The sequence below is a fragment of the Salvelinus fontinalis genome, chromosome 20 (genome assembly GCF_029448725.1).
Source record: "Salvelinus fontinalis isolate EN_2023a chromosome 20, ASM2944872v1, whole genome shotgun sequence".
Lineage (NCBI taxonomy): Eukaryota > Metazoa > Chordata > Actinopteri > Salmoniformes > Salmonidae > Salvelinus > Salvelinus fontinalis.
This window is the reverse complement of record NC_074684.1, coordinates 23,749,771-23,775,605: the sequence shown is the minus strand read 5'-3', so window position 1 is coordinate 23,775,605 and position 25,835 is coordinate 23,749,771. Positions and strand designations below refer to the sequence as shown.

Sequence of the window (25,835 nt, the reverse complement as noted above, 5' to 3'; positions counted from 1 at the left end):
TCTCTCATGACATCTGGTCTGTGAGTCCTACCATCTCTCATGACATCTGGTCTGTGAGTCCTACCATGTCTCATGGCATCTGGTCTGGGAGTCCTACCATCTCTCATGGCATCTGGTCTGGGAGTCCTACCATCTCTCATGACATCTGGTCTGTGAGTCCTACCATCTCTCATGACATCTGGTCTGTGAGTCCTACCATCTCTCATGGCATCTGGTCTGTGAGTCCTACCATCTCTCATGACATCTGGTCTGGGAGTCCTACCATCTCTCATGGCATCTGGTCTGTGAGTCCTACCATCTCTCATGACATCTGGTCTGGGAGTCCTACCATCTCTCATGACATCTGGTCTGGGAGTCCTACCATCTCTCATGACATCTGGTCTGTGAGTCCTACCATCTCTCATGGCATCTGGTCTGCATGGTCCCCAGTCTCTTCCTACAGCCACATGGTCCCTATGTGGTTGGTGTTGTATTACAGTCTTATATTAAGCCTGGAATAGTCACATGCATCACACTTCCTCCCCAAGCTAGCCTGGTGATGAGGTTAGGCCTGGAATAGTCTACACCTGAACTGGACCATCAGTCAGTACGGTCTAGATGGCTTGGCTTCCGTTTAGTGATGTCACACACATTGTTTTTTTTTTACACGCTACACGACTTCAGGATGATTTCATCCCATATCAGTCACATCCCCCCACCCCATCATGGAGAGACTCGTCCCCCCCTGCTATCCACTCAGTTATTTAGCTAATGGTCTGCTTTGCGCTGTGTGGTGGTGTGCACTCATGAATCAAGGCTTCTTTACATGCCTGAGCAAGGCTGGCTGGCTGGAGGTATTTGTCTTCCCGTCGTTGGAAAGTGTGTAAGTCAGAGTTGTTTTACTGGACTGGGTGAATTTCCTCCTCCCTAAGCAGAGGCCAATCCATCTCCATTGTGTGCAAGTCTAGTTTTAAGTCTCTTAGTAAATGCAGTCATGTCACTCGACTGACTGCATCACAGGCTGTAAATATATGTTTAAAGTGGGCATGCTTGCTTTTTGGTAAATTAACTTTAAGAGTCTGGCTACTACTTTAATTTGTTTTATATCAATGTATAATGCTGAGTTGCTTTGTCTTTTGACTCTGTGCCAGTTTCACAATTGTTACTATGGGTTGAGGTAACCAACTGAGTTTGGTGCCACAGCTTCCTGTCTCACATGAAAACAAACTCCTGTCTAAAATACTCCCTCTCAACCAGGCTTGTCCTCTTTCTGTCCTGTCTCTCAGGTCAGAAGACCTGTCTCCACCTCCATGGCATCTTCCCCTACCTCTATGTGCCCTACGATGGCTACGGGCAGCAGGCGGAGAGCTACCTGCGTCAGGTGGCCTTCAGCATCGACAGGGCCCTCAATGTGTCCATGGGAAACCCCTCCTCTAACACGCAGCACGTCTTCAAGGTGGCACTGGTCTCCGGCATGTAAGTACCTGCTCCCTCTCTTTTAGACATCACTGTTCTTTAGTAGGGTCACTCACTACATAGCAGAGGCTCTTTCTCAATGAGTTTCTCGATTCCTCCCATCCTCATTCCACATTGGAGTATATGGCCCAATGTTCCTCCCCTTAGCCATTCTCCTCCCTATGGGTTTTGAGTGGGAGGCAAAGACATGAGAAATCAAGAAAAGACTAATTGAGAAAGTGCCAGAGTTTAGTCTAGAGGCTGACAGCGTCAATGTTAGAAGGTGAATGATAGGTCAAGTCCATAATGGGGTATGGTGATGTTTTCCCAGGAGATTTGTCTGACGCCGGTCTCTCCCTCTCTCCACAGGCCTTTTTATGGATACCATGCCAAAGAGAAGACGTTTATGAAGATCTATCTGTACAATCCTCAGATGGTCAAAAGGTGAGGAGGGGGTTCTACTGGTTTTGCCTTAGCTGGTGCTTCTCACTGGTCTGTGTTTTGGTTTGAGCTGTAATGGCCTGTCTTAACATTGATCCTGGGTTTCTTTTGTTGGAGAGTGGTATTGTCTCTCTCTGACTGCTCACGACTAGGATGTTGATATTGATTATAGGCTTATATAGTACAGAGCACTCGTGTGTGTGTGTGTGTGTGTGTGTGTGTGTGTGTGTGTGTGTGTGTGTGTGTGTGTGTGTGTGTGTGTGTGTGTGTGTGTGTGTGTGTGTGTGTGTGTGTGTGTGTGTGTGTGTGAGGGAGAGAGTCCTAAAAACAAGGTTCAAAGTTCAGTAGCACCCCTGAACCCACAGGTTCAGAGAAATGGAGAGAGGGACTGAGAGGTAAGAGGGACAGAGAGAGAGGGGGACTTATTCTGAGGGGGGAGGAGAGGGAGACAGGGAATGATTCTGATGGTGGAGAGAGAGGGAGACTAACTGCCACACTGTCTGCTCCTCAGCCTGACTTGAGTGTTTATGAGCCGATGTCTGGAGCCCCTGTCTCGTTTCAGATCAGTCACTCGGTGGTAAACTGTCACATTGGCCTACGTTATTATTATAGGACAGACAAAGACTGGGGCTGGGGCTGATGACGTGGCAAATGTCAGCGTGGTACTCACAGCTTGTCCCGTGAATTAATCCTAAAACTAAGGATTAGCTGATAACTGCGAAAACAAACATTCTGGATAATATAGAGAACCTTGAACTATTTATTGATCAGCATTTTGATATGCTCGAAAAACAATCCGATACATCGAAGCGAACAAGAGAAGACCTTTACTCGAGCTCTGCGAGCGAAACTGAAGGGAATTGTAAAATTCCAAATGTAACATTGGAGGGGAGTGTTTTTATAACTATGTCTCCAGAAGATAGAGCATTGCTTACAAGCACGAGAGAGCAGTAAAAAAAAAAGGATATATTGCCTGGGCAACTGGGGGAGGTTGAGGCCTTAAAAACAGGAATTGATTACAGTAATAAAATGATGGAAGATATACGAGCGGAAAATAAGATATTGAAAACTACTGTGGACTCTATGGAGAGGCTACGGTATGATAATCAATCAATGAAAGCCAAATTACTTGATCTAAAGTGCAGAAGTATGAAGAATAATATTGTTATAATGGGAATAAAGGAGAATGGAAATGGAAACTCAGTCAACAGAGGAAAAAGTCAAGTTTTTTTATAAAACGTAATCTCAAGATACAATTGATTTTCAAAGGGCTCACCGTTTCGGTGCCAGAGGGGAGGGAAGGCCCTGTCCGATAGTAGCTATGCTAATTTACAAAAAAGGAAGATTGCCTTGCTACAACAGGGTAGGGAGGTGAAGAACACCCCGTTCTCTATTAATGAACAATTTCCCCATGAAATAATGGAGAGATGACGTTCCCTGTACTCCACTTTCAAATGGCTCCGAGCAGAGAAGCAGAAAGTTCATCTAGTGGTCGATAAATTGTACGGAAACAACTAACTGTTCAAGGACTTGAACACAACGTGGCTGTGAGTGATACCTACATCCTGCAGAAGTAGTTCCGATACACATTTGCCCCCGCATTACAATTATGGATATATATATATTTTTTTATATTTAAAAAAAAATGTATGCATGATATTAAAAAAGAAATGTATACAGTACAGAACCGTAGACTATGTGGACTTAAAATAAGGTTGGACTTTTGGGAATGTGAAACGGGTAAGATGGACTTATCCTTTTTTAATTTAGGCAATACCGAACTTTGTACTATATGGACTTAAAATCAGGTTTTGATTTAGGGGAAGATGGGTAAGGCTTTACATTTAAATAAAATAGCAACATTATTTTTTAGATGATATGGCCTAATTGTAGAGATGGGGGTATATTATGACTTAAAAGCTGTTAGATAGTGCGACCCTTTTTGGCGGATGTGAATCGGAACAAATAGAATTGAAGATAAAACGTAATAAATATGAATTGATCTAATGTATGGCTAGGATAAAGTATTACAGAATTTAAAACCTGTCTAGGTTCTCTACGGGAGTGAGCCTATACAATCCTAAAGTAATTGGTATTATTGTCCTTTTACATTTAAAAAATACATCTCAATATTAAAAATGTGAAGGACCTATTATTGTTCCGATACACACCGGAAAAGGGATTGGGTATTGTCAACAGGGTTGTTGTCTCTATTAGTGTGCGGCTGACTGGTTAACACTGGGTTAAACTGATTAAAGTTAACGGTAGAGCCGACATATTTAACTGGCTTATGGTAGCACTTCTCTAAGCGATAAGGGTATTTAATTTTTTTATATGAGCTATTTATGCTACCCTTATATTCTTGATTCTAATGATATTGGCTCTATCTAGCTATATATATATATATGTATATATATATATATATACATACAGTGGGGAGAAGAAGTATTTGATACACTGCCGATTTTGCAGGTTTTCCTACTTAAAGCATGTAGAGGTCTGTCATTTTTATCATAGGTACACTTCAACTGTGAGAGACGGAATCTAAAACAAAAATCCAGAAAATCACATTGTATGATTTTTAAGTAATTAATTTGCATTTTATTGCATGACATAAGTATTTGATACATCAGAAAAGCAGAACTTAATATTTAGTACAGAAACCTTTGTTTGCAATTACAGAGATCATACGTTTCCTGTAGTTCTTGACCAGGTTTGCACACACTGCAGCAGGGATTTTGGCCCACTCCTCCATACAGACCTTCAGGTTTCGGGGCTGTCGCTGGGCAATACGGACTTTCAGTCAATACGGACTACTGTATTCTTAACCTTGCAAATATTATGGTACAGCTATATGGACACTTAATCATCATAGTGTTTTTTGATGGTAAGTTTACATACAATGGTTGAGGTAAGTATAATTGAAACTTGGTTATGATTATGGTGGGGAACTAAGTATAGCCAGTTACAATTGTAATGGCTAAGCAGATTGTTAAAAAAATATACATTTTTACCTGGCTAAAATAGAAAGAGTTGGGTTGGGGAGAAAAGATAAGCCATTCTAGTTAAATTTGTCTTTTGTTTCTGTTAGTCTTTAGTGACATGGATAGAAGTACAGTCTGCTGTCATTCTGATCTAAGAATATTACTCCTGCTTATTATGAAGAAAAAATACATCTGTTTAACTTTGTAAACTAAAAGGTGTGTTTAGAATTATTTTTGTTGTATTAATGCTATTTAATCTCTCCTCATACTAATATTATTCTGTTTGTCCTGTGGGTACCTTTGCCACTGTTCCACCCCTTGTGTATTGCGCTGTCATGGTGTATTTGCCACACATTTGTGGCCTGCTGGAGGTCATTTTGCAGGGCTCTGGCAGTGAACCTCCTTGCACAAAGGCGGAGGTAGCGGTCCTGCTGCTGGGTTGTTGCCCTCCTACGGCCTCCTCCACGTCTCCTGGTAGTGCCTCCATGCTCTGGACACTACGCTGACAGACACAGCAAACCTTTTTGCCACAGCTCGCATTGATGTGCCATCCTGGATGAACTGCACTACCTGAGCCACTTGTGTGGGTTGTAGACTCCGTCTCATGCTACCACTAGAGTGAAAGCACCGCCAGCATTCAAAAGTGACCAAAACATCAGCCAGGAAGCATAGGAACTGACAAGTGGTCTGTGGTCACCACCTGCAGAACCATTCCTTTATTGGGGGTGTCTTGCTAATTGCCTATAATTTCCACCTTTTGTTCATTCCATTTGCACAACAGCATGTGAAATTTATTGTCAGTGTTGCTTCCCAAGTGGACAGTTTGATTTCACAGAAGTGTGATTGACTTGGAGTTACATTGTGTTGTTAAAGTGTTCCCTTTATTTTTTTGAGCAGTGTATATATGCCTGGATTACTTTAATTTTGGTGAATCTCTTATACAATGGGTTAACGTACAGCAAACCCAGGGTTAAAATAGGAAATAATGGTTACTTCTCAGAAAGTATTAAGAGTTTAAGAAGAGTAAGACGAGGCTGTCCGTTGTCTCCATTTCTATTTATTATGGCCATCGGAATGCTAGCTATTAAAATGAGATCCAACAACAACATCAAGGGGTTAGAAATCCAGGGGTTAAAAATGAAAGTGTCAATGTATGCCGATGACTAAAGTTTTTTCTTAAATCCACAATCTGGATCCCTGCACAGTCTCATTTAAGATGTTGATCACTTTTCTAACCTCTTTGGACTAAAACCTAATTACCATATGAAGTATTTGATAATTAAAAAGACACAATGTTTACAGTGCCTTATATTTAACCAATAAAATGAGTGGATGGGGGAGTAGACATACTTGATATTCATATCTCAAAAAATATAAATACATTTTCCCACAACCAATTTCAATAGAAGGTTTGCAAAAATAGATAAGATTCGCAACCATGGAGAGCTAAATACTTGCTTATTTATGGAAAAATCACATTTGATTAACGATTTGGTCCTATAACAGTTGACTTACTTAGTATGATATGAGCAAAAACTTTCACTTTATTTGGAATGCTAAGCCAGGGAAAATTTAAATGTGCTTATTTATATAATGAATGTGAGTTTGGGGGACTCAAATTATTAAATATTAAAGCATTAAACCTCACACTAAAAGCTTCACTCATAAATAAATTATACTTGAACCCAAAATGTTTTTCCAGTAGATTATTAAAAGTTCATCCTTTGTTCAAAAATAGCCTTTTTGCCTTTATACAGATTACAACTTCTCATTTCCGACTAATTGGAAATTAAACTTCGTTTAAAGCGTCGCCCTTTCTTAAACAAACCATACAAAGCTCATTACAATTAAAATGTTATCCTCCAGAAAAGATAGAACAAACATTATGGTTAAACTCAAATATACTGATTGATAAAATAAAAATCTTTATGGACATTTTCTTTTAAATGGTATATTTATTAGTGATATTATGAATAGAAACGGTGGAGTTGTCACATATGCAGCTATCGCAAATATATGAGAATGTCTGCTCAATCCAGAGTTACAACCAATTGATTGCAGCATTACCACATAAATGGAGGAGGCAAGTGGAAGAGAGAGACGGTAGGGAAATTGTCCGCCATATATTAAAGATACAAATTGGCTGAAAAGGATTGGCTTAAATCGAAAAATATACCAGTTTCATTTGAGGACAAAAATATTGACAGCTGCGCCATACAGGTTGCAAAATAAATAGAAAGAGATTTTTGATGTACCGATTCCATGGCGTATGAACTGACAAAAAAACAACACTTCATTCAACACTAAATACATTTTTAAAATGTAAATTATTATTCAAAGGTCTTGCCACCAAAAGAATGCTATACAGTGCCTTTTTGAAAGTATTCAGACCCCTTGACTTTTCCACATTTTGATATATTACAGCCTTATTCTAAAATTGATTAAAATCAACACTCAAGACCCCATAATGACAAAGCAAAAACAGGTTTTTAGAAATTTTTGCAAAGTTATTGAAATTAAAAAGCTGAAATATCACATTTTCATAAGTATTCAGACCCTTTACTCTACTTTGTTGAAGCACACTTTGGCAGCGATTACAGCATTGAGTCTTCTTGGGTAGGACGCTACAATCTTGGCACACCTGTATTTGGGGAGTTCTATTCTTCTCTGCAGATCCTCTCAAGCTGGATGGGGAGTGTCGCTGCACAGCTATTTTCAAGTCTCCAGAGTTGTTCGATCGGATTCAAGTCCGGGCTCTGGCTGGGCCACTCAAGGACATTCAGAGACTTGTCCTGAAGCCACTCCTGCTTTGTCTTGGCTGTGTGCTTAGTGTTGTTGTCTTGTTGGAAGGTGAACCTTAACCCCAGTCTGAGGTCCTGAGCACTCTGGAGCAGGTTTTCAGGATCCCTCTGTACTTTGCGCCGTTCAGCTTTCCCTCAATCCTGACTAGTCTCCCCGTCCCTGCCGCTGAAAAACATCCACACAGCATGATGCTGCCACCACCATGCTTCACCGTAGGGATGGTGCCAGGCTTCCTCCAGACATGACACTTGGCATTCAGGCCAAAGAGTTCAATTTTGGTTTCATCAGACCAGAGAATCTTGTTTCTCATGGTCAGAGTCCTTTAGGTGTCTTTTGGCAAACTCCAAGCGGGCTGTCATGTGCCTTTTACTGAGGAGTGTCTTCCGTCTGGCCACTCTACCATAAAGGCCTTGGTGGAGTGCTGCAGAGGTGGACTCCAATCAAGTTGTAGAAACATCAAGGATGATCAATGGAAACAGGATGTACCTAAGCTCAATTTCGAGTCTCGAAGCAAAGGGTCTGAATACTTGTGTAAATAAGGTATTTATGTTTTCACTTTGTCATTATGGGGTAGTGTGTGTAGATTGAGGAGGATAAATATGAATTAAATCCATTTTAGAATAAGGCTTTAATGTAACAAAATGTGGAAAAAGTCAAGGGGTCTGAATACTTTCCGAATGCACTGTATGGGGCATGCAACATACTCAGCTCTGTAGATTTTGCTGCGAAGAGACAATCACTAGATCATTAATTCTGGTATTGCCCCTATGTAGCTTGTTTCTGGTCACAGGTTTAGGAATGGTTAAAAAAAATCACAACATTCACTTAAAATCAACCTTACAAATAGCAGTGTTGGGTGATTTTGGAAAGCTGTAGTCAAGCAATAAATATAATAATACTCGGAGGAAAGGTTTGTCTTTAGCTCACAATCTGTGGATACTATGCGATTTGAAAGGTTAAAAATGTATGGACAACAGCACAATTGAAAAATATATGGTACATTGTGATAGGTGGGGTGGGATTAAATACAGTTGAAGTCGGAAGTTTACATACACTTAGGTTGGAGTCGTTAACTTGTTTTTCAACCACTCCACAAATTTATTGTTAACAAACTATAGTTTTGGCAAGTCGGTTAGGACATCTACTTTGTGCATGACAAAAGTAATTTTTCCAACAATTGTTTACAGACAGATTATTTCACTTATAATTCACTGTATCACAATTCCAGTGGGTCAGAAGTTTACATACACTAAATTGACTGTGCCTTTAAACAGCTTGGAAAATTCCAGAAAATGATGTTATGGCTTTAGAAGCTTTTGATAGGCTAATTGGCATCATTTGAGTCAATTTGAGGTGTACCTGTGGATGCATTTCAAGGCCAACCTTCAAACTCAGTGCCTCTTTGCTTGACATCATGGGAAAATCAAAATAAATCAGTCAAGACCTCAGAAAAACAATTGTGGACCTCCACAAGTCTGGTTCATCCTTGGGAGCAATTTCCAAACGCCTGAAGGTACCACGTTCATCTGTACAAACAATAGTACGCAAGTATAAACACCATGGGACCACGCAGCCGTTATACCGCTCAGGAAGGAGGCGCGTTCTGTCTCCTAGAAATGAACGTACTTTGGTGCGAAAAGTGCAAATCAATCCCAGAACAACAGCAAAGGACCCTGTGAAGATGCTGGAGGAAGCAGGTACAAAAGTATCTATATACACAGTAAAACGAGTCCTATATCGACATAACCGGAAAGGCCGCTCAGCAAGGAAGAAGCCACTGCTCCAAAACCGCCATAAAAAAGCCAGACTACGGTTTGTAACTGCACATGGGGACAAAGATTGTACTTTTTGGAGAAATATCCTCTGGTCTGATGAAACAAAAATAGAACTGTTTGGCCATAATGACCATAATTATGTTTTGAGGAAAAAGGGAGATGCTTGCAAGTCGAAGAACACCATCCCAACTGTGAAGCACGGGGTGGCAGCATCATGTTGTGGGGGTGCTTTGCTGCAGGAGGGACTGGTGCACTTCACAAAATAGATGGCATCATGAGGCAGGAAAATTATGTGGATATATTGAAGCAACATCTCAAGACATCAGTCAGGAAGTTAAAGCTTGGTTCCAAATGAACAATGACCCCAAGCATACTTCTAAAGTTGTGGCAAAATGGCTTAAGGACAACAAAGTCGAGGTATTGGAGTGGCCATCATAAAGCCCTGACCTCAATCCTATAGAAGATGTGTGGTCCGAACTGAAAAAGCATGTGTGAGCAAGGAGGCCTACAAACCTGACTCAGTTACACCAGCTCTGTCAGGAGGAATGGGCCAAAATTCACCCAACTTATTGTGGGAAGCTTGTGGATGGCTACCTGATACATTTCACCCATGTTAAACAATTAAGGCAATGCTACCAAATACCAATTGAGTGTATGTAAACTTCTGACCCAGTGGGAATGTGATGAAAGAAATAAAAGCTGAAATAAATAATTCTCTCTGCTATTAATCTGACATTTCACATTCTAAATTAAAATAAAGTGGTGACCTTAACTGGCCTAAAACTGAATTTTTACTTGGATTAAATGTAAGGAATTTTGAAAAACTGAGTTTAAATGTATTTGGCTAAGGTGTATGTAAACTTCCGACTCCAACTATAGCTTATGTTCGATAATGTATTACTGTTATGTTCGGTAATGTATTATTGTTTTGTTCAGGAATGTATTATTGTTATGTTCGGTAATGTATTATTGTTATGTTCAGTAATGTATTATTGTTTTGGTTCGGTAATGTATTATTGTTATGTTCGGTAATGTATTATTGTTATGTTCGGTAATGTATTATTGTTATGTTCGGTAATGTATTATTGTTATGTTCAGTAATGTATTATTGTTATGTTCGGTAATGTATTATTGTTATGTTCGGTAATGTATTATTGTTATGTTCAGTAATGTATTATTGTTATGTTCAGTAATGTATTATTGTTATGTTCGGTAATGTATTATTGTTATGTTCAGTAATGTATTATTGTTATGTTCAGTAATGTATTATTGTTATGTTCAGTAATGTATTATTGTTATGTTCGGTAATGTATTATTGTTATGTTCAGTAATGTATTATTGTTATGTTCAGTAATGTATTATTGTTATGTTCAGTAATGTATTATTGTTATGTTCGGTAATGTATTATTGTTATGTTCAGTAATGCATTATTGTTATGTGATTACTGTATATCAATCAAATTTATAAAGCCCTTTTTACATCAGCAGAATTCACAAAGGGCTATACAGAAAGTCAGCATTAAGCCCCAAACAGCAAGCAATGCAGATGTATGTAAAATGTATATGTTGCAGAAAAGATGTAAAACAAAAAAATATGTATCCTCCTAAGAGGAGGGCGGGTAATTTCTTTTGCGTATTGTCACAGTAGGGCTGGGCCATAGGGCCTAAAACTCTATTTCAATGTGTTTTCTCTAAATAAGCTGTGTTGCACAATTTAAAGGTCAAGTACACTGCATTTAAGACAGTCAGCAGTACTATATTGAATTCAGAGCTTGTGGAATTATACCTAGGCTGAATATATGCCTTCCACAACCATAAAACCCACTAATAATTACATTATTTCATCCAAATAGTTGTACCTGCTTTTTTTGCGATAATAACTGATTATCTAGCTTTCAGGTCTGTCTATAACAATGCCAGTTATGTTACAAATGTAACCAGAACCATGCATATTTCACATTCATTAATAATGTAGCAGACACCGGTGTCATAAACTCTAAAGCCCACGCGCTAGTGTGTAGCCAGCTAATATTTGTATTTTAATCCAATTTGGATCTAGGTATAATTTCACAAGCTCTGAATTCAGCTAAAACGCAAAACAGTTGAATTGTTATGAACACACCCTTCTGTCCTTGTCCAACTGTTTGAACATAATGCTAGCCTGTCCACTTAGTTCACATGTTGAAATCAAGTGGCCTACCTTATTTCTCAGAATAAAAACAAATGGCCAATTCTTTATATAATTGTTTTATGCTTTTTGCACATTTTTAAAACACACTAAACAGCTAGTATAACTAACTTTGTTTGACTAAAATGTTGCTAGCTATACGTGGTAGCGTAAAGCGCGCGACAAACAGCATTCATTTTCCAGAATTAATGTTCATTGGTACATCCGTTTTAGTAATGTCTGCTCTGCTTGAAATTTGAGGAGTTGAAACATAAACAGGGTATGGTTCAAAAGGTTAACTTATCCTCTATTACAGTAAAATAATATATCCATGTGTTTCGGTGTCCGTATGACCGATTTCTGTTGGACCAAACCTCAAATGCAAATAGAGGGTTGAAACCGTTTGTCAGAGCGGAAGAAGTGATCTCATCTTTGTTGTTGTGAGTGGTGGGAAGAGGGGCTTGGACACAGCGCCAAAATCTGTCCAAAATAAGCCCAATGCATTTCTATGCACTTATTTTTAACCTTAACACGTCGCCTGCCTTTGGGACAACGACTCCCTTTGTTAGGGCGGCAACATGAGCATTTTTTCATTAAATACAGATATCTGGTGTAAATGGGAAGGTGCAACATGAGAACAAGCGGACATAAACGCTCATAAAAACGAAACATACAACAAACCTCGATTCTGCGATTCAGGCATTTGGAATGTCGCGCAAAACATAAAATCAAAATAATCAAATTAATTGTATGTATTCCCCAGCCCTATGTCACGTTATCGTTCCAGCAACTAGGTCTACAAGGTGAATGAGATTTGAATGGGGTTTTGAATTGAAAGCATATTAGCTCCTGAATGAAAGAATCTCTGGCTCAATCTCTTGTTTATTTTGTTGTGGATTTTGGAACACATTGCTTTTTTACATACGCAAAGTAAATGTCTGTGAATAGCAGCCAAAATATATATCTAATCGGGTGTGTGTGGTTCCAGGGTGTGTGAGCTGTTACAAGGAGGTGCTGTGATGAACAAGAGCTACCAACCCCACGAGGCTCACATTCCTTACCTGCTGCAGCTATTTATCGACTACAACCTGTACGGCATGAACATGGTCAACCTGGGAGCCGTCAAGTTCCGCCGGAGCCAGCAGCGCGAAGGTAAGGGACGCTCTGGGGGTACACATCTAGGATCAGTTTCCCCTCCCCCAATCATAACCTAAACAATTAGTGGGGGTGCTACTGAGATTTACACTTTTTCTCTTGTAATTCTTCTGCATCTTCTTGAATGTGTGTGGGTGCGGGGGGGGGCAGTCTGAGGGAGGGAGGAAAGAAGGAAGGGTTGAGTGTAAAGGTCTAGCATCCTACTCTGAAGTTCATGACTTTGTGTGGGGGCGGGCTTTTTAATGCAGTTATTGATATTACTGTTGACTGTTAGTGTTAGATGTGGTTTATATTACTGTCGACCAGGGGTTGGAACCGGTTCATGGAACAGAACCATAAAACAAAAATTAACGAAAATGTTTAAGGAAAAGAATCAGAACCGGGAGCGGAAAGGTTATTTTACCCAAGGGGAAATGCTTAGTAATAGGGATGTAAACAAATGTGTTTACTAAATGAGAGAAATTTGTGTGTATGGAACATTTCTGGGATCTTTTATTTCAGTTAAAACATGAGCTGGCGCACACCCAAAGAAATGTATTTTATGTAGAGGTGCTGACTAACGGCGAATTAACTATAAGCTATAAAAAGAGTCGCACACTATAAATGTATTGGGTAAATCGCCAACATTTCGGGAGGGATTTACCCAATAAATTACTGGAAGTGTGTGTGTGATATATATATGTGTGTGTGACTCTCTTTATCTTTTATTTCAGCTAATGAAACATGGGACCAACACTTTACACGTTTATATTTTCGTTCAGTATAACAAAAATGTACAATAAAAATAATCAGAGCATTAAAAAACAACAGAAAGTAACAATATAAACCGGTACTTTTTTGGGTTCGAACCGGTTGTTTTTTAGCTGGTCAGAACAGTGGAAACGGACCAAAAGAGTTATGGTTCTGTTCAGAACGAAACAATTTTAAATTAATTTCGGTTTCAACTCATGCTGTTGACTGTTGGTGTTACACGGAACCCAAACCGGCTGCCATCGTGCGCTATCGTACTCTATCGTGCATAAATGTATTTTGTCCACCTACACCAAACGCGATCACGACACGCAGGTTATTATATCAAAACAAACTCTGTACCAATGACATTAATTTGGGGACAGGTCGAAAAGTATTAAACATGTATGGCAATTTAGCTAGTTAGCTTGCTCTTTCTAGCTAATTTGTCCTATTTAGCTAGCTTGCTGTTGCTAGCTAATTTGTCCTGGGATATAAACATTGAGTTATTTTACCTGAAATGCACAAGGTCTTCTACTCCGACAATTAATCCACACATAAAACGACCAACCAAATCGTTTCTAGTCATCTCTCCTCCTTCCAGGCTTTTTCATCTTTGAACTTATATGGTGATTGGCATCTACACTTTCATAGTATTACCAGGACAAACAGCAAAACATTTCTTCTTTTAATCACCCACGTGGGTATAACCAATGAGGAGATGGTACGTGGGTACCTGCTTCTATAAACCAATAAGGAGATGGGTAAGGCAGGACTTGCAGTGCGATCTGCGTCAGAAACGGAACTTCTATTTTAGCCGTTGGCAACACAGACACTCGTTGGAGCAATAATTGAATAACATGGATTTCTACATTTATTTTGCGACGCTCGCGCACGCGATGTGTCCGTTCTGGTCAGCATGTTAGATGCGATTGATATTACTATTAGATGCGATTGATATTACTGTTAGATGTGGTTGATATTACTGTTAGTGTTAGATGTGGTTGATATTAATGTTACTGTTAGATGTGGTTGATATTAATGTTACTGTTAGATGTGGTTGATGTTAGTGTTAGATGTGGTTGATATTAATGTTACTGTTAGATGTGGTTGATGTTAGTGTTAGATGTGGTTGATATTAATGTTACTGTTAGATGTGGTTGATATTACTGTTAGTGTTAGATGTGGTTGATATTAATGTTAGTGTTAGATGTGGTTGATATTACTGTTAGTGTTAGATGTGGTTGATATTAATGTTAGTGTTAGATGTGGTTGATATTAATGTTACTGTTAGATGTGGTTGATGTTAGTGTTAGATGTGGTTGATATTAATGTTACTGTTAGATGTGGTTGATGTTAGTGTTAGATGTGGTTGAAAATTAATGTTACTGTTAGATGTGGTTGATATTACTGTTAGTGTTAGATGTGGTTGATGTTAGTGTTAGATGTGGTTGATATTACTGTTAGTGTTAGATGTGGTTGATATTACTGTTAGTGTTAGATGTGGTTGATGTTAGTGTTAGATGTGGTTGATATTACTGTTAGTGTTAGATGTGGTTAACTTCTTACGGCTGAGATTCCGTTAACGGGATCGACTTGACAACAGCCAGTCAAAGTGCAGGACGCCAAATTCAAACAACAGAAATTTCATATTTCAAATTCCTCAAACATACAAGTATTTTACACCATTTTAAAGATACATTTGTTGTTAATCCCACCACAGTGTCCGATTTCAAAAAGGCTTTACGACGAAAGCACACCATCTGATTATGTTAGGTCAGTGCTTTCTCCAGTACTTTCTACATTCTCCTTAATGCAACCGCTGTGTCAGATTTCAAAAAAACTTTACGGAAAAAGCACACCATGCAATAATCTGAGTACGGCGCTCAGACACAAAAACAAGCAATACAGGTACCCGCCATGTTGTGGAGTCAACAGAAGTCAGAAATAGCATTATAAATATTCACTTACCTTTCATGATCTTCATCAGAATGCACTCCCAGGAATCCCAGTTCCATAATAAATGTTTGTTTTGTTCGACCTCCTTTTTGTTCGCGTGTTTAGTAAAAAATCCAAATTCATGACGCGCAGGCCAGACAAAAAGTCTAAAAATTCCATTACAGTTCGTAGAAACATGTCAAACGATGTATAGGATCAATCTTTACGATGTTTTTAACATAAATCTTCAATAATGTTTCAACCGGAGAATTCCTTTGTCTTTAGAAACGAAAAGGAACGGAGCTACCTCTCACGGGGTGCACCTGAGTGAGCTCGGGGCACTCTGCCAGACCCCTGACTCAATCAGCTCTCATTCCCTCATCCTTCACAGTGGAAGCATCAAACAAGGTTCTAAAGACTGTTGACATTAATTGGAAGCCTTAGGACGTGCAATATGACCCCATAGACACTGTATATTGGATATGCAAACCTACAAACCTCAGATTTCTCTGTTAGATGTGGTTGATATTACTGTTAGTGGTAGATGTGGTTGATTTTACTGTTAGATGTGGTTGATATTACTGTTGGATGTGGTTGATATTACTGTTATTGTTTCATGTGGTTGAGGACAATGTAGTTGCAGCATGCCCAGTCATATCAGACCAAGGCTGTTTTCTGCTCTGATGGACAGACAACCCAGACTATAGGCCACCTCCTCCACCGTGCTCTGGCTCTGTGGGGAGGCTGTAAGGGAGGACAAGGAGAGAGTGAAAGCTGCCATGCTTTGTGTCATGATGTATTAGTACATTTCTTTACAATGGCCTTGAGATGCCTCTGCTGCTTCTCTAGCTCACACCATCTATCTCACACAGGTGTACACACACCACCTTCTTGTCCTGCTACCTAATGCATCCTGGTCAGTGTGACGTTTTTGAAAGAGTGCCAACCAGATGACACCCTGGCCTTTCAAAGACCTGACCATATAGATAGATTAGAGAAGGTTTTAATCATAAAGCTCTACAATGACAGTGCTTTGAATAATACACCTTGCAAACACACAGCAAAGCTTACAACAGAAGGACAGATAAAGAGGGAGGGAGAACTAGAAGCAATGGGGTGCCGGCCAGGTGGCAGCCCCCCTCCAGCCCTGAAACTAGACTAGAGGAGTAACTCTTAGCTCCTGCCTCCTGTACATTCTCCGGGAACCCCAGAGCATTCTGGAACACTGTCAGCCTGTTACAGACAATAAGTCATTATGCACAAGATTGAGAGATCCAGGCCACATCCCTGTATGTCACCCAATCCAGGAGCCCGAGGCCCATTCCTAGTAATATCATCAGTCTCTTCCTCTGTTTCACAGAGCTGGACAAACAAACACCCTGACGTCAATCTAGAGAAATAAACCAGTAAGAGCTTCGATATGGATCTATTTACTTCTGACCTTTTGAACTCGGTCGTTTATTGAACTTGTACTTTACACAGCTGTTTAGTATTAATATGACCTCCCGCCTCTCCTCTGCCAACCAAAATAAAGCCGCAGCAACAAGCCAAGCTGGGACATTTGATATCTCCTAGTGAGAATGATAAAGTCGAGCCTGTAATCTGAGGGTTGAGGCCGGGGGGCAGTCAGACATGGACTCCCTACCTCCCTTCATCCCAGGAAGTGAACCTGAGAATCACAAGGCCCCTCAGTGGGAGGGAGACAGTGGTAGAACAGGGGAGGTATCTCCGTGGAAGTGGAGGATCAGGGGAGGTATCTCAGATCAGAGGGTTGAACTTGGCCTTGGCTTCACACTCCACACCCTTTCTCTCCTGCCTGATGGCTGTGAATAAAGCGGCAGATAGGTCTTTTCTGTTTGATCTTGACAAAGGCTTAGTAAGTGCTAATCCCGAGCCGAGATGGGACAGGTATCTCCACTCTGCACTGCTCTTCATGCCTGAGCAAGTCCCTCCTGGGCCAGGGGAGGCAGAACCCAGCATCACACCACCAGGCATGGAAGAGTTCATGAATCGGCCAGGAACTCCTCCCAGACAAAGAGAGTGCTTGAAAGCTAAATCCACCTCTGGATTTCATGCAATCAATGGAAAAGGAGTTGCAAAGAACCAAAAAGTAGAAAGAGACCAAAGCGCTGTGACAATGTTTACATACGTTTTAGTATTGCGCCAACTCGAAAGTGAGTTTGTAATCTGGGATGAAGACAATGACAGACATTTGAAAACCCTGTGTAAAAATCTGTGTAGATCCAAATCAATTTGAAATACTGAGCTGGTATGCTTTTTTAGTCTTGCTGTATGTTGAAAGCACATGGACATGGACTGTGGACTGTCTCAGCAATAAATCTCCTCAGATAGACTTCCAACACATGACTCACATTGATGTGTGTGTGTGTGTGTGTGTGTGTATATGTAACAGAGGGGTCTCCCCCAGATGACCAGGGCTTCCGCAGCAGACCCAGCACCAGACCCTTGAAGAGCCCCTGTACCTCCAAACTGAGTGACAGTACCCTGGGAGGCACGTTTGTCTGCTGGCAGGAGGATGCCACACCCTGGTGAGCCACACCTGCTCAGACGGGCTCCATTCACATGTTGTGGGCCTCTACGGTGTCAGCTTTTTAGCTCTTGTTTGTACATGATAACTGTGGTTTCTATTTGAGTTTTTTTTTCTGTGTAAGGTTGATTTGATCTCTCGCACGCTCCTCTCAATTCAATTCAAGGGTTTTATTGGCATGGGAAACGTATGTTAACATTGCCAAAGCAGGTGAAGTATATAATAAACAAAAGTGAAATAAACAATACAAATTAACAGTAAACATTACACTCACCAACATTCCAAAAGACATTTCAAATGTCATTAGGTCTATATATCCTCTCTCTCTCTCTCTCTCTCTCTCTCTCTCTCTCTCTCTCTCTCTCTCTCTCTCTCTCTCTCTCTCTCTCTCCTCTCTCCTCTCTCCTCTCTCCTCTCTCCTCTCTCCTCTCTCAATTCAATTCAATTGACTTTATTGACATGGCAAGTTCGTTATTACTTACATTGTCAAAGTATACATATCGAAAAATAAAAATCAAATATATATGTATATATATACAAAATATATATATATTTATATATAAATAAATCTCTCTCTCTCTCTCTCTCTCTCTCTCTGTGTGATGTAGTTCTCTAGTCCTGGAGGATGTGGAGAAACAGAGTACGTGTGAGCTGGAGGCAGATGCTGTGGCTGCAGACATCCTCAACCGTCTGGAGATAGACAGTAAGTACAACAAACTTGAACACTTTTTTTTGTCATAGATCAAACAGTCAACCAGTCAGTCAGGCAGACACGGTCGGCACACATGAGGGAGAGCCTGAGGGAGGGGATGGCTACTGACTCACTTCTGCTCTGACTATGTAACACAGTTGAGTGATGGTGGCTTTTCCACATCAGTGGTTGCCTCTCAAATGGCATTCTATTCCCTGTAGTGCACTACATTTGACTAGAATCCCTAAAGGAGCCCTATAAAGGGAATAGCGTGCCATTTGGGGCGCAGCCTATGTGACACAGATGAGCGACGGAGGCCTCCAGATCAAACGCTGTCAGTCTCTTACCACACTGCCAGGCTCCTGCTCTCCAGCACATTGGAGCATGAGATCAGTGACCATCCGGCCCAAAACAAACACTGTCCACTCACCCTATCTGTCTGCCTTCTGTCTGGAGAGGGGGGAGGGAGAGGGAATTGGAAATGGGGATGTAGGGTGGAAGAGCATATTGAACTGAGAACTTAAAGCAAAAAGAGAACACTGTTTAGAACATGCAGAGACATGTATGAATATTCATCTGTTGCTGGAATGTGTTCCAATTTCTCAATTCACAATGAACTCTTTTTACAGACTTCCTGCTATTCTTGATACATACTAGGAACAATTGAAACAAAGTGATTGCAGTTTTGATTGTGTTTTAGATTAGCTGTGCTCATAATATGGAGTGTTGGCAATGGACACACACACACACACACACACACACACACACACACACACACACACACAATTATCTGCACAAGGTAGAAAGAGGGGGCACACTATGGCAGTTCACATATGTGGTCTTGGCACGTAGATTTTCCATCTGCCCCAAAAACGGATACACAAACTCTCTGTTGAAAAGGAAATGGTTGAAAACTGATTCTATTATTTTGAGGTTGTGCCTAGTTCTGAGTGGTTGGCTCTGGATCAATGATCTTTAACTTTGCTTTGTGTGAGTAGGGCTGGCACAATCGTTGTATAATCGTGTAACCGACAATTATGGACAAAAACCGTCAACTACAAAATGTAATGTCTTATTACATTTATTTTAGGAGAAGGGGGAATTCACTTTATACTAAAGTAGAAATAATTTACCCAAATGCAGTTTTTCATTTTTGCATCAAGTTGTAATCATTTTAATAGCAGAACGGCACAGTCAGCAGGAGAAGCTTTATTTCCAAAAGTTCTAAGCAGTCAAAACAATGAGTAAAAAAATAAATAATAATTTAACAGGGGTGTCTCCAAAGCTGTGTTGTATTCATATGTTGCAGATCATTTTCTCTATATAATATATCTCTAAGGACAATTATGACAGTAACCGTGACAATTAATCATTACCCCAAATTCTATAATCGTCACATTCCTATGTGTGCATCAATGTTCTCTTCTTGAAAAAGGCCTTCATCCAACTGACGGTAGATAAAAGGATAGAGAAGGATGTGCAGAGGTTTATGTGTAGGGATCTATGCTAAAGTGTGTGTGTGTGTGTGTGTGCGTGCGTGTGTGTGTGTGTGTGTGTGTGTGTGTGTGTGTGTGTGTGTGTGTGTGTGTGTGTGTGTGTGTGTGTGTGTGTGTGTGTGTGTGTGTAGATCAGATTGCCAGGAATCCTGGCCTGCAGGTCATCTGGGAGGACGAGAAGCAGAGACGACGAGAGAAGAACCAGTCATCTCAGATCGAGACCCCACAGTCACAGGGTGAGTGAACCAGTCATCTCAGATCGAGACCACACAGTCACAGGGTGAGTGAACCAGTCATCTCATATCGAGACCCCACAGTCACAGGGTGAGTGAACCAGTCATCTCATATCGAGACCCCACAGTCACAGGGTGAGTGAACCAGTCATCTCAGATCGAGACCCCACAGTCACAGGGTGAGTGAACCAGTCATCTCAGATCGAGACCCCACAGTCACAGGGTGAGTGAACCAGTCATCTCAGATCGAGACCCCACAGTCACAGGGTGAGTGAACCAGTCATCTCAGATAGAGATCCCAAAGTCACAGGGTGAGTGAACCAGTCATCTCAGATAGAGATCCCAAAGTCACAGGGTGAGTGATGGACAGAGCTATACCTCCCCACAGCCAAATCCTCCATTAGTTAGCACCACAATCAAACGTCTAGCAGGTCTACATGCTTTTTGACTGAATATACACTGTGGCCAGTTTATTAGGTACGACCCCGTTCATGTAAATGGATAAAAACAAGAAGAAGCGGCTCCAGTGGGCACACGACCACCAACACTGGACAATTGAGGAGTGGAAAAACATTGCCTGGTCTGACGAATCCCTATTCCTGTTACGTCATACTAATGGCTGAGTCAGGATTTGGCATAAACTGCATGAGTCCATGGCCCCATCCTGCCTGGTGTCAACGGTACAGGCTGGTGGCGGTGGTGTAATGGTGGGGGGCACAATCTTTCGGGGCACACGTTAGGTCCCTGATACCAATTGAGCAATGTTTCCATGCTCCAAAGAATTCAGGCTGTTCTCGAGGCAAAGGAGGGTCCGACCCAGTACAACACTGAATAAAAATATAAACGCAACATGCAACAATTTCAAAGATGTTACTGAGTTACAGTTCATAGAAGGAAATCAGTTAATGAAAATTAATTCATTAGGCCCTAATCTATGGATTTCACATGACTGGGAAAACAGATATGCATCTGTTGGTGACAGATATCTTTAAAAAAGGTGTGGATCCGAAAACCAGTCAGTATCTGGTGTGACCACCATTTGCCTCGTGCAGCGTCACACATCTCCTTCTCATAGAGTTGACCAGGCTGTTGATTGTGGCCTGTGGAATGTTGTCCCACTCCTCTTCAATGGCTGTACGTAGTTGCTGGATATTGGCGGGAACTGAAACAAACTGTCGTACGCGTTGAACCAGGGCATCCCAAACATGCTCAATGGGTGACATATCTGGTGAGTATGCAGGCCATGGAAGAACTGAGACATTTTCTGCTTCCAGGAATTGTGTACAGATCCTTGTGACATGCAGCAGTGCACATTATCATGCTGAAACATGAGGTGATGGCAGCGGATGAATGGCACGACAATGGGTCTCAGGATCTCATCACGGTATATTTGTGCATTCAGGTTGCCATCGATAAAATGCAATTGTGTTGGTTGTCCGTAGCTTATGCCTGCCCATACCATAACCCCACCGGCACTCTGTTCACAACGTTGACATCAGCAAACCACTCGCCCAAATAACGCCATATACGCTGTCTGCCATCTGACCGGTACAGATGAAAACCGCGATTCATCCGTGGCGAGCACACCTCCCCAGCGTGCCATTGGCCATCAAAGGTGAGCATTTGCCCAATGAAGTCGGTTACGGCGTCAAACTGCAGTTGGGTCAAGACGTTGGTGAGGACGACGAGCACCCAGATGAGCTTTCCTGAGATGGTTTCGGACAGTTTGTGGAGAAATTCTTTGGTTGTGCAAACACAGTTTCATCCGCTATCTGGGTGGCTGGTCTCAGACGATCCCTCAGGTGAAGAAGCTGGATGTGGAAGTCCTGGGCTGGCGTAGTTACACGTGGTATACGGTCGTGAGGACGGTTAGACGTACTGTCAAATTCGAAATACCTACTAAACTGGTTACTGAGTGTATATAGGACTATGCTGCAAAATGTGCCATCGTCTGCTTGTTGGAATATGCTCAATGTGAGCCGAGGTAATAAATTATCTAGTATTGTCTCTGTCAGGAGTCATTCTTATCTCTTGAGTCTGACTGCTATCCCATGTGCATCAGACATACATCAAAGTGTAATAATTAAACCGCTGACTGCGTTCCATGCATTTTACAAGCATTTTGCTACACCCACAATAACATCTGCTAAATCTGTATGTGACCAATTTGATTTGATTTGATGCTCCTCCAGATCGCAGGTTTGTCGCCTCGACGGAAAGCGAGAGGATCTTCATGAAGAGATTCAAGGAGATCCTGAAGGAGAATGAGTTTGATGTGTAAGTAAAAACTTTCACCCTCAATCTTGCTGGGTTTTTTTATTTTTTTACACGGGCTAGGCTTATCACTTTCCCAGTCTTTAGGGCAACTTGACTATAAATCATCGATGGACAGACAGTTGCTCCACATTGCGTGAGTAAATGGCTGTGCTTGGTTTGGAGAGTTTAGAATGGGGGCAGCAGGGCTGCTCTTTCAGAGTAAACATATGCTGCTTCCAATCTCGTTAGCAAGATGATGTCTACCGCCGGAGACCACATAAATTGGGGTTTGAGAGAATTTACATCCGGTCTTTATGTTAAAATGTCTACTTATTTTCCCAATGCCTTTTTGGTTGTCTACTGTGTATAAGATGGTGACCGCATGTCTCTTCCTGGTTCATCTTAATGGCCAGAGATGAGCAGGGAGCAAGGAGGGAGGGTGTTGATTGGGTTACAGTGCTGTCTAGTATATCCCTCTCTCTGCTCCCTGCTCCCCCTTCTTTCTGAGCAGAAATAATTTCCTTTGATAAATAAAAGTGCAGTTGGTCCGGTGTGTGCTGTTACATCAGGCCCAGATAAGTTGTTACCAATGGGAGGAAAGCAAGGGAGGAAAATGAAACGGTTCTATCGAAGGCAGGTACAGGCCAGTATGGGAGCAGTTTGGGCCTTGGCACAGGGACCCATCTCCTCTCACCTGGCGGAGCTTTGGCTTGGCAGAACTGTGCCACACACACACACACCCAGCTCACAACTCTCACTGGTTGACTGGCGCTCTTTCACATAAACAAGTACAGTCTCTCTCTCTCTCGCGCGCACTATTATTCTACAATGTATAAAGAAAACCCCTTGAATGAGTAGGTGTCCAAACTTTTGACTGGTACTGTATATTTCTTAATTCAATTATTTTACTTTTAGATTTGTGTGTATTGTTGTGAATTTTTAGATATTACTGCACTGTTGGAACTAGGAACACAAGCATTTCGCTACACCCGCAATAACATCTGCTAAATATGTGTATGTGACCAATAACATTTTATTTTATTTTGAATTGATTTGTGTGTCTCTCTCTGTGTCTCTCTGTATCTCTCTATGTCCCTCTGATTGTAACCTCAGACAGGCTGTACTGCAGTAAGAACAGTAGGGCTGAAATGTGTTAAGGGGTGAAGGAATCCCCAGACACCTTCTAGGCTCCCCCCTGTAGCCACAAAAGTCATTAGTGACGAGACTAATTAACAAAGAGTGAGACAGTCATGCACACACAGGCCCATCTCTGGAGCACATCTGCATTCCTTCATCCTCCCCACAATGACAAATTAGGATTTCTTTTTTTTGTAGAGAAAGGGAAGTAGTGTCTAAAATATTTTTGGGGGCTAATTCCGCACGGAACAGAGCGGAGGACGGAGCCTGATAGTCAGAAAGCCTGTAGCCAAGAGGCATTTGGGGTAAATCCCAAAGAACCACTGGCCACTTGCCAGCTTTCCATTCATACCTCCTCCTACACACACTGTACACACACACTTGTTTCTCTCACTCTCGTTCTCCCTCTCTCACACACACACTGCAGCCATGTCTCCTGATTAAGACAAGGGATGCTAATAAAACCTGACTGCTGCAGCGCTGTCCCAGGAGCCCTGTCTGTGACTGGTGATAACCTTAGCAGTTACATGCCCACAACAGTCTCCCTTATCTCCCTTTGAACTAATGCCTCTTTTTAAATAGGACTCAGTCTGGGTCTGTGGAGGGCGTGGCAGAGGAGCAGGATCCCTTCCCAGCTGAACTGTCTGTATACCCTGATGTCCTGACCCCAGAGGTGCTGCATTGTACACCAGCTAACCAGGTGGAGGTTCACAGAGACTCTCAGACTGGTGAGAGCAACAAATCTCCCTATCGACCCTCCACTAGAATGTGTCTTTCTGCCAGAGAAGGTGGATCGACATTTGTCCTAATTCTCCCCAAACTCTCCTACTGTACTCTCCTACTGTGACTGAATTTCAAGTGTGACACACAGTGTTGATCTACATTAGCCTAGTCTGTTCGCTCAGTCTGCCAAGTCTCCTGTAGGAACAGTGGACATGCCAGGGAGGCTAGGCATCTGGCCCACACAGAGAGCCAGGATGGAGTATGGCTGGGCCTCATGCTGAACCACTCCCTGTGTATGTGTCCCAAATGGCACCATATTCCCTATATAGTGCACTACTTTTGACCAGAGCACAATGTAGGGAATAGGCTGCCATTTGGGACACACACACACTCTGTTTGTCAGTAATGATAATTTTCCCCATGTCTCGCTCCATCTCGCTGTCTCGCTCCCCCCACCCCCACACCTCTCTTCCCTCCACTCAGACACTAAAAGGAACTGTGGTAAAGACCAGGGGGAGGCCATTGTGGACGAAGAAGCCATTCTGAGTCTGTTGGAAAGCAGCCAGACCTTCCTCCCCCTCTCCCAAAGATCCAACCACTCCCCCTTACTAGGTAGGAAAACAAACCGCACTGATTACTGATTACTGTGTTCATTTGCTCTGGAGAACAGCATATCCAACTGATCTTATGTCATTTTAATTGAAAAAATCTGTTTTTAATCAACATATAGTTTATATAGCATAGCTAGCGCCAGGAGATTGATCTGACCATATGATCTGACCAGGAAAAGTGCCGGGCCCTAGTTATAACTCCAGCCCATAAGAAAAGCATATAACTATGGAGCTGATTGACCTCAGAGGTAATTTCCCCTTACCATGCTGTGTTTGCTGTGTGCGTGTTGCAGATAGCAGCCAGAACCATGCCATGGTGGACCTGCTGGCAGGCCTGGAGGATGATGGGTACAGAGCAGCCCCTATGAGGCAGAACTCCCAGCATTCTCTGCCCGGGGGAGGGAGCGCTCACTACAACAGTGACGAGGAGGAGGAGGGGCCAGAGCTAGAGAGGGAGGAGGCAGAACTCAGTCTGATGATGTCACAGAGATGGGACAGCGACCTTCCAGAACAGTCTTCTAGACAGAGGTGACTGATTTTTCTTTTCTTTCTTTGCCTTGTTCTTTTTGCTCAATATGAACGAATTATGAGTTTAATAATAACTTATTAAATGAAGAAAACAAATCTAATTACAGCATTCTTTGAAAAAATGCATGTCATCTATCTTGTGCCCCAGTTTTCATGCTTATTTCTTGAGGAGCCTGATTCCTCTTGTC

At 41.6% G+C, this 25,835-nt stretch overlaps 1 protein-coding gene across 3 annotated transcripts in view; it reads left to right on the top strand.

Moving 5' to 3' along the window:
* The window catches only part of LOC129817549 (DNA polymerase zeta catalytic subunit-like), a 98,817-nt gene that overhangs the window by 35,034 nt on the left and 37,948 nt on the right, over positions 1-25,835 (top strand). For 2 of the 3 annotated variants that reach the window (XM_055872926.1, XM_055872928.1), the window contains exons 2-11: positions 1,266-1,455; positions 1,804-1,878; positions 12,591-12,754; positions 17,838-17,973; positions 18,581-18,675; positions 20,291-20,395; positions 22,585-22,669; positions 24,368-24,513; positions 24,992-25,120; positions 25,413-25,647. In XM_055872926.1, coding sequence (XP_055728901.1) covers positions 1,266-1,455; positions 1,804-1,878; positions 12,591-12,754; positions 17,838-17,973; positions 18,581-18,675; positions 20,291-20,395; positions 22,585-22,669; positions 24,368-24,513; positions 24,992-25,120; positions 25,413-25,647 — 1,360 coding nt within the window. Of the gene's footprint in view, positions 1-1,265; positions 1,456-1,803; positions 1,879-4,557; positions 12,755-17,837; positions 17,974-18,580; positions 18,676-20,290; positions 20,396-22,584; positions 22,670-24,367; positions 24,514-24,991; positions 25,121-25,412; positions 25,648-25,835 lie in introns of those variants that run through there. The other variant, XM_055872927.1, reaches the window with a different exon arrangement.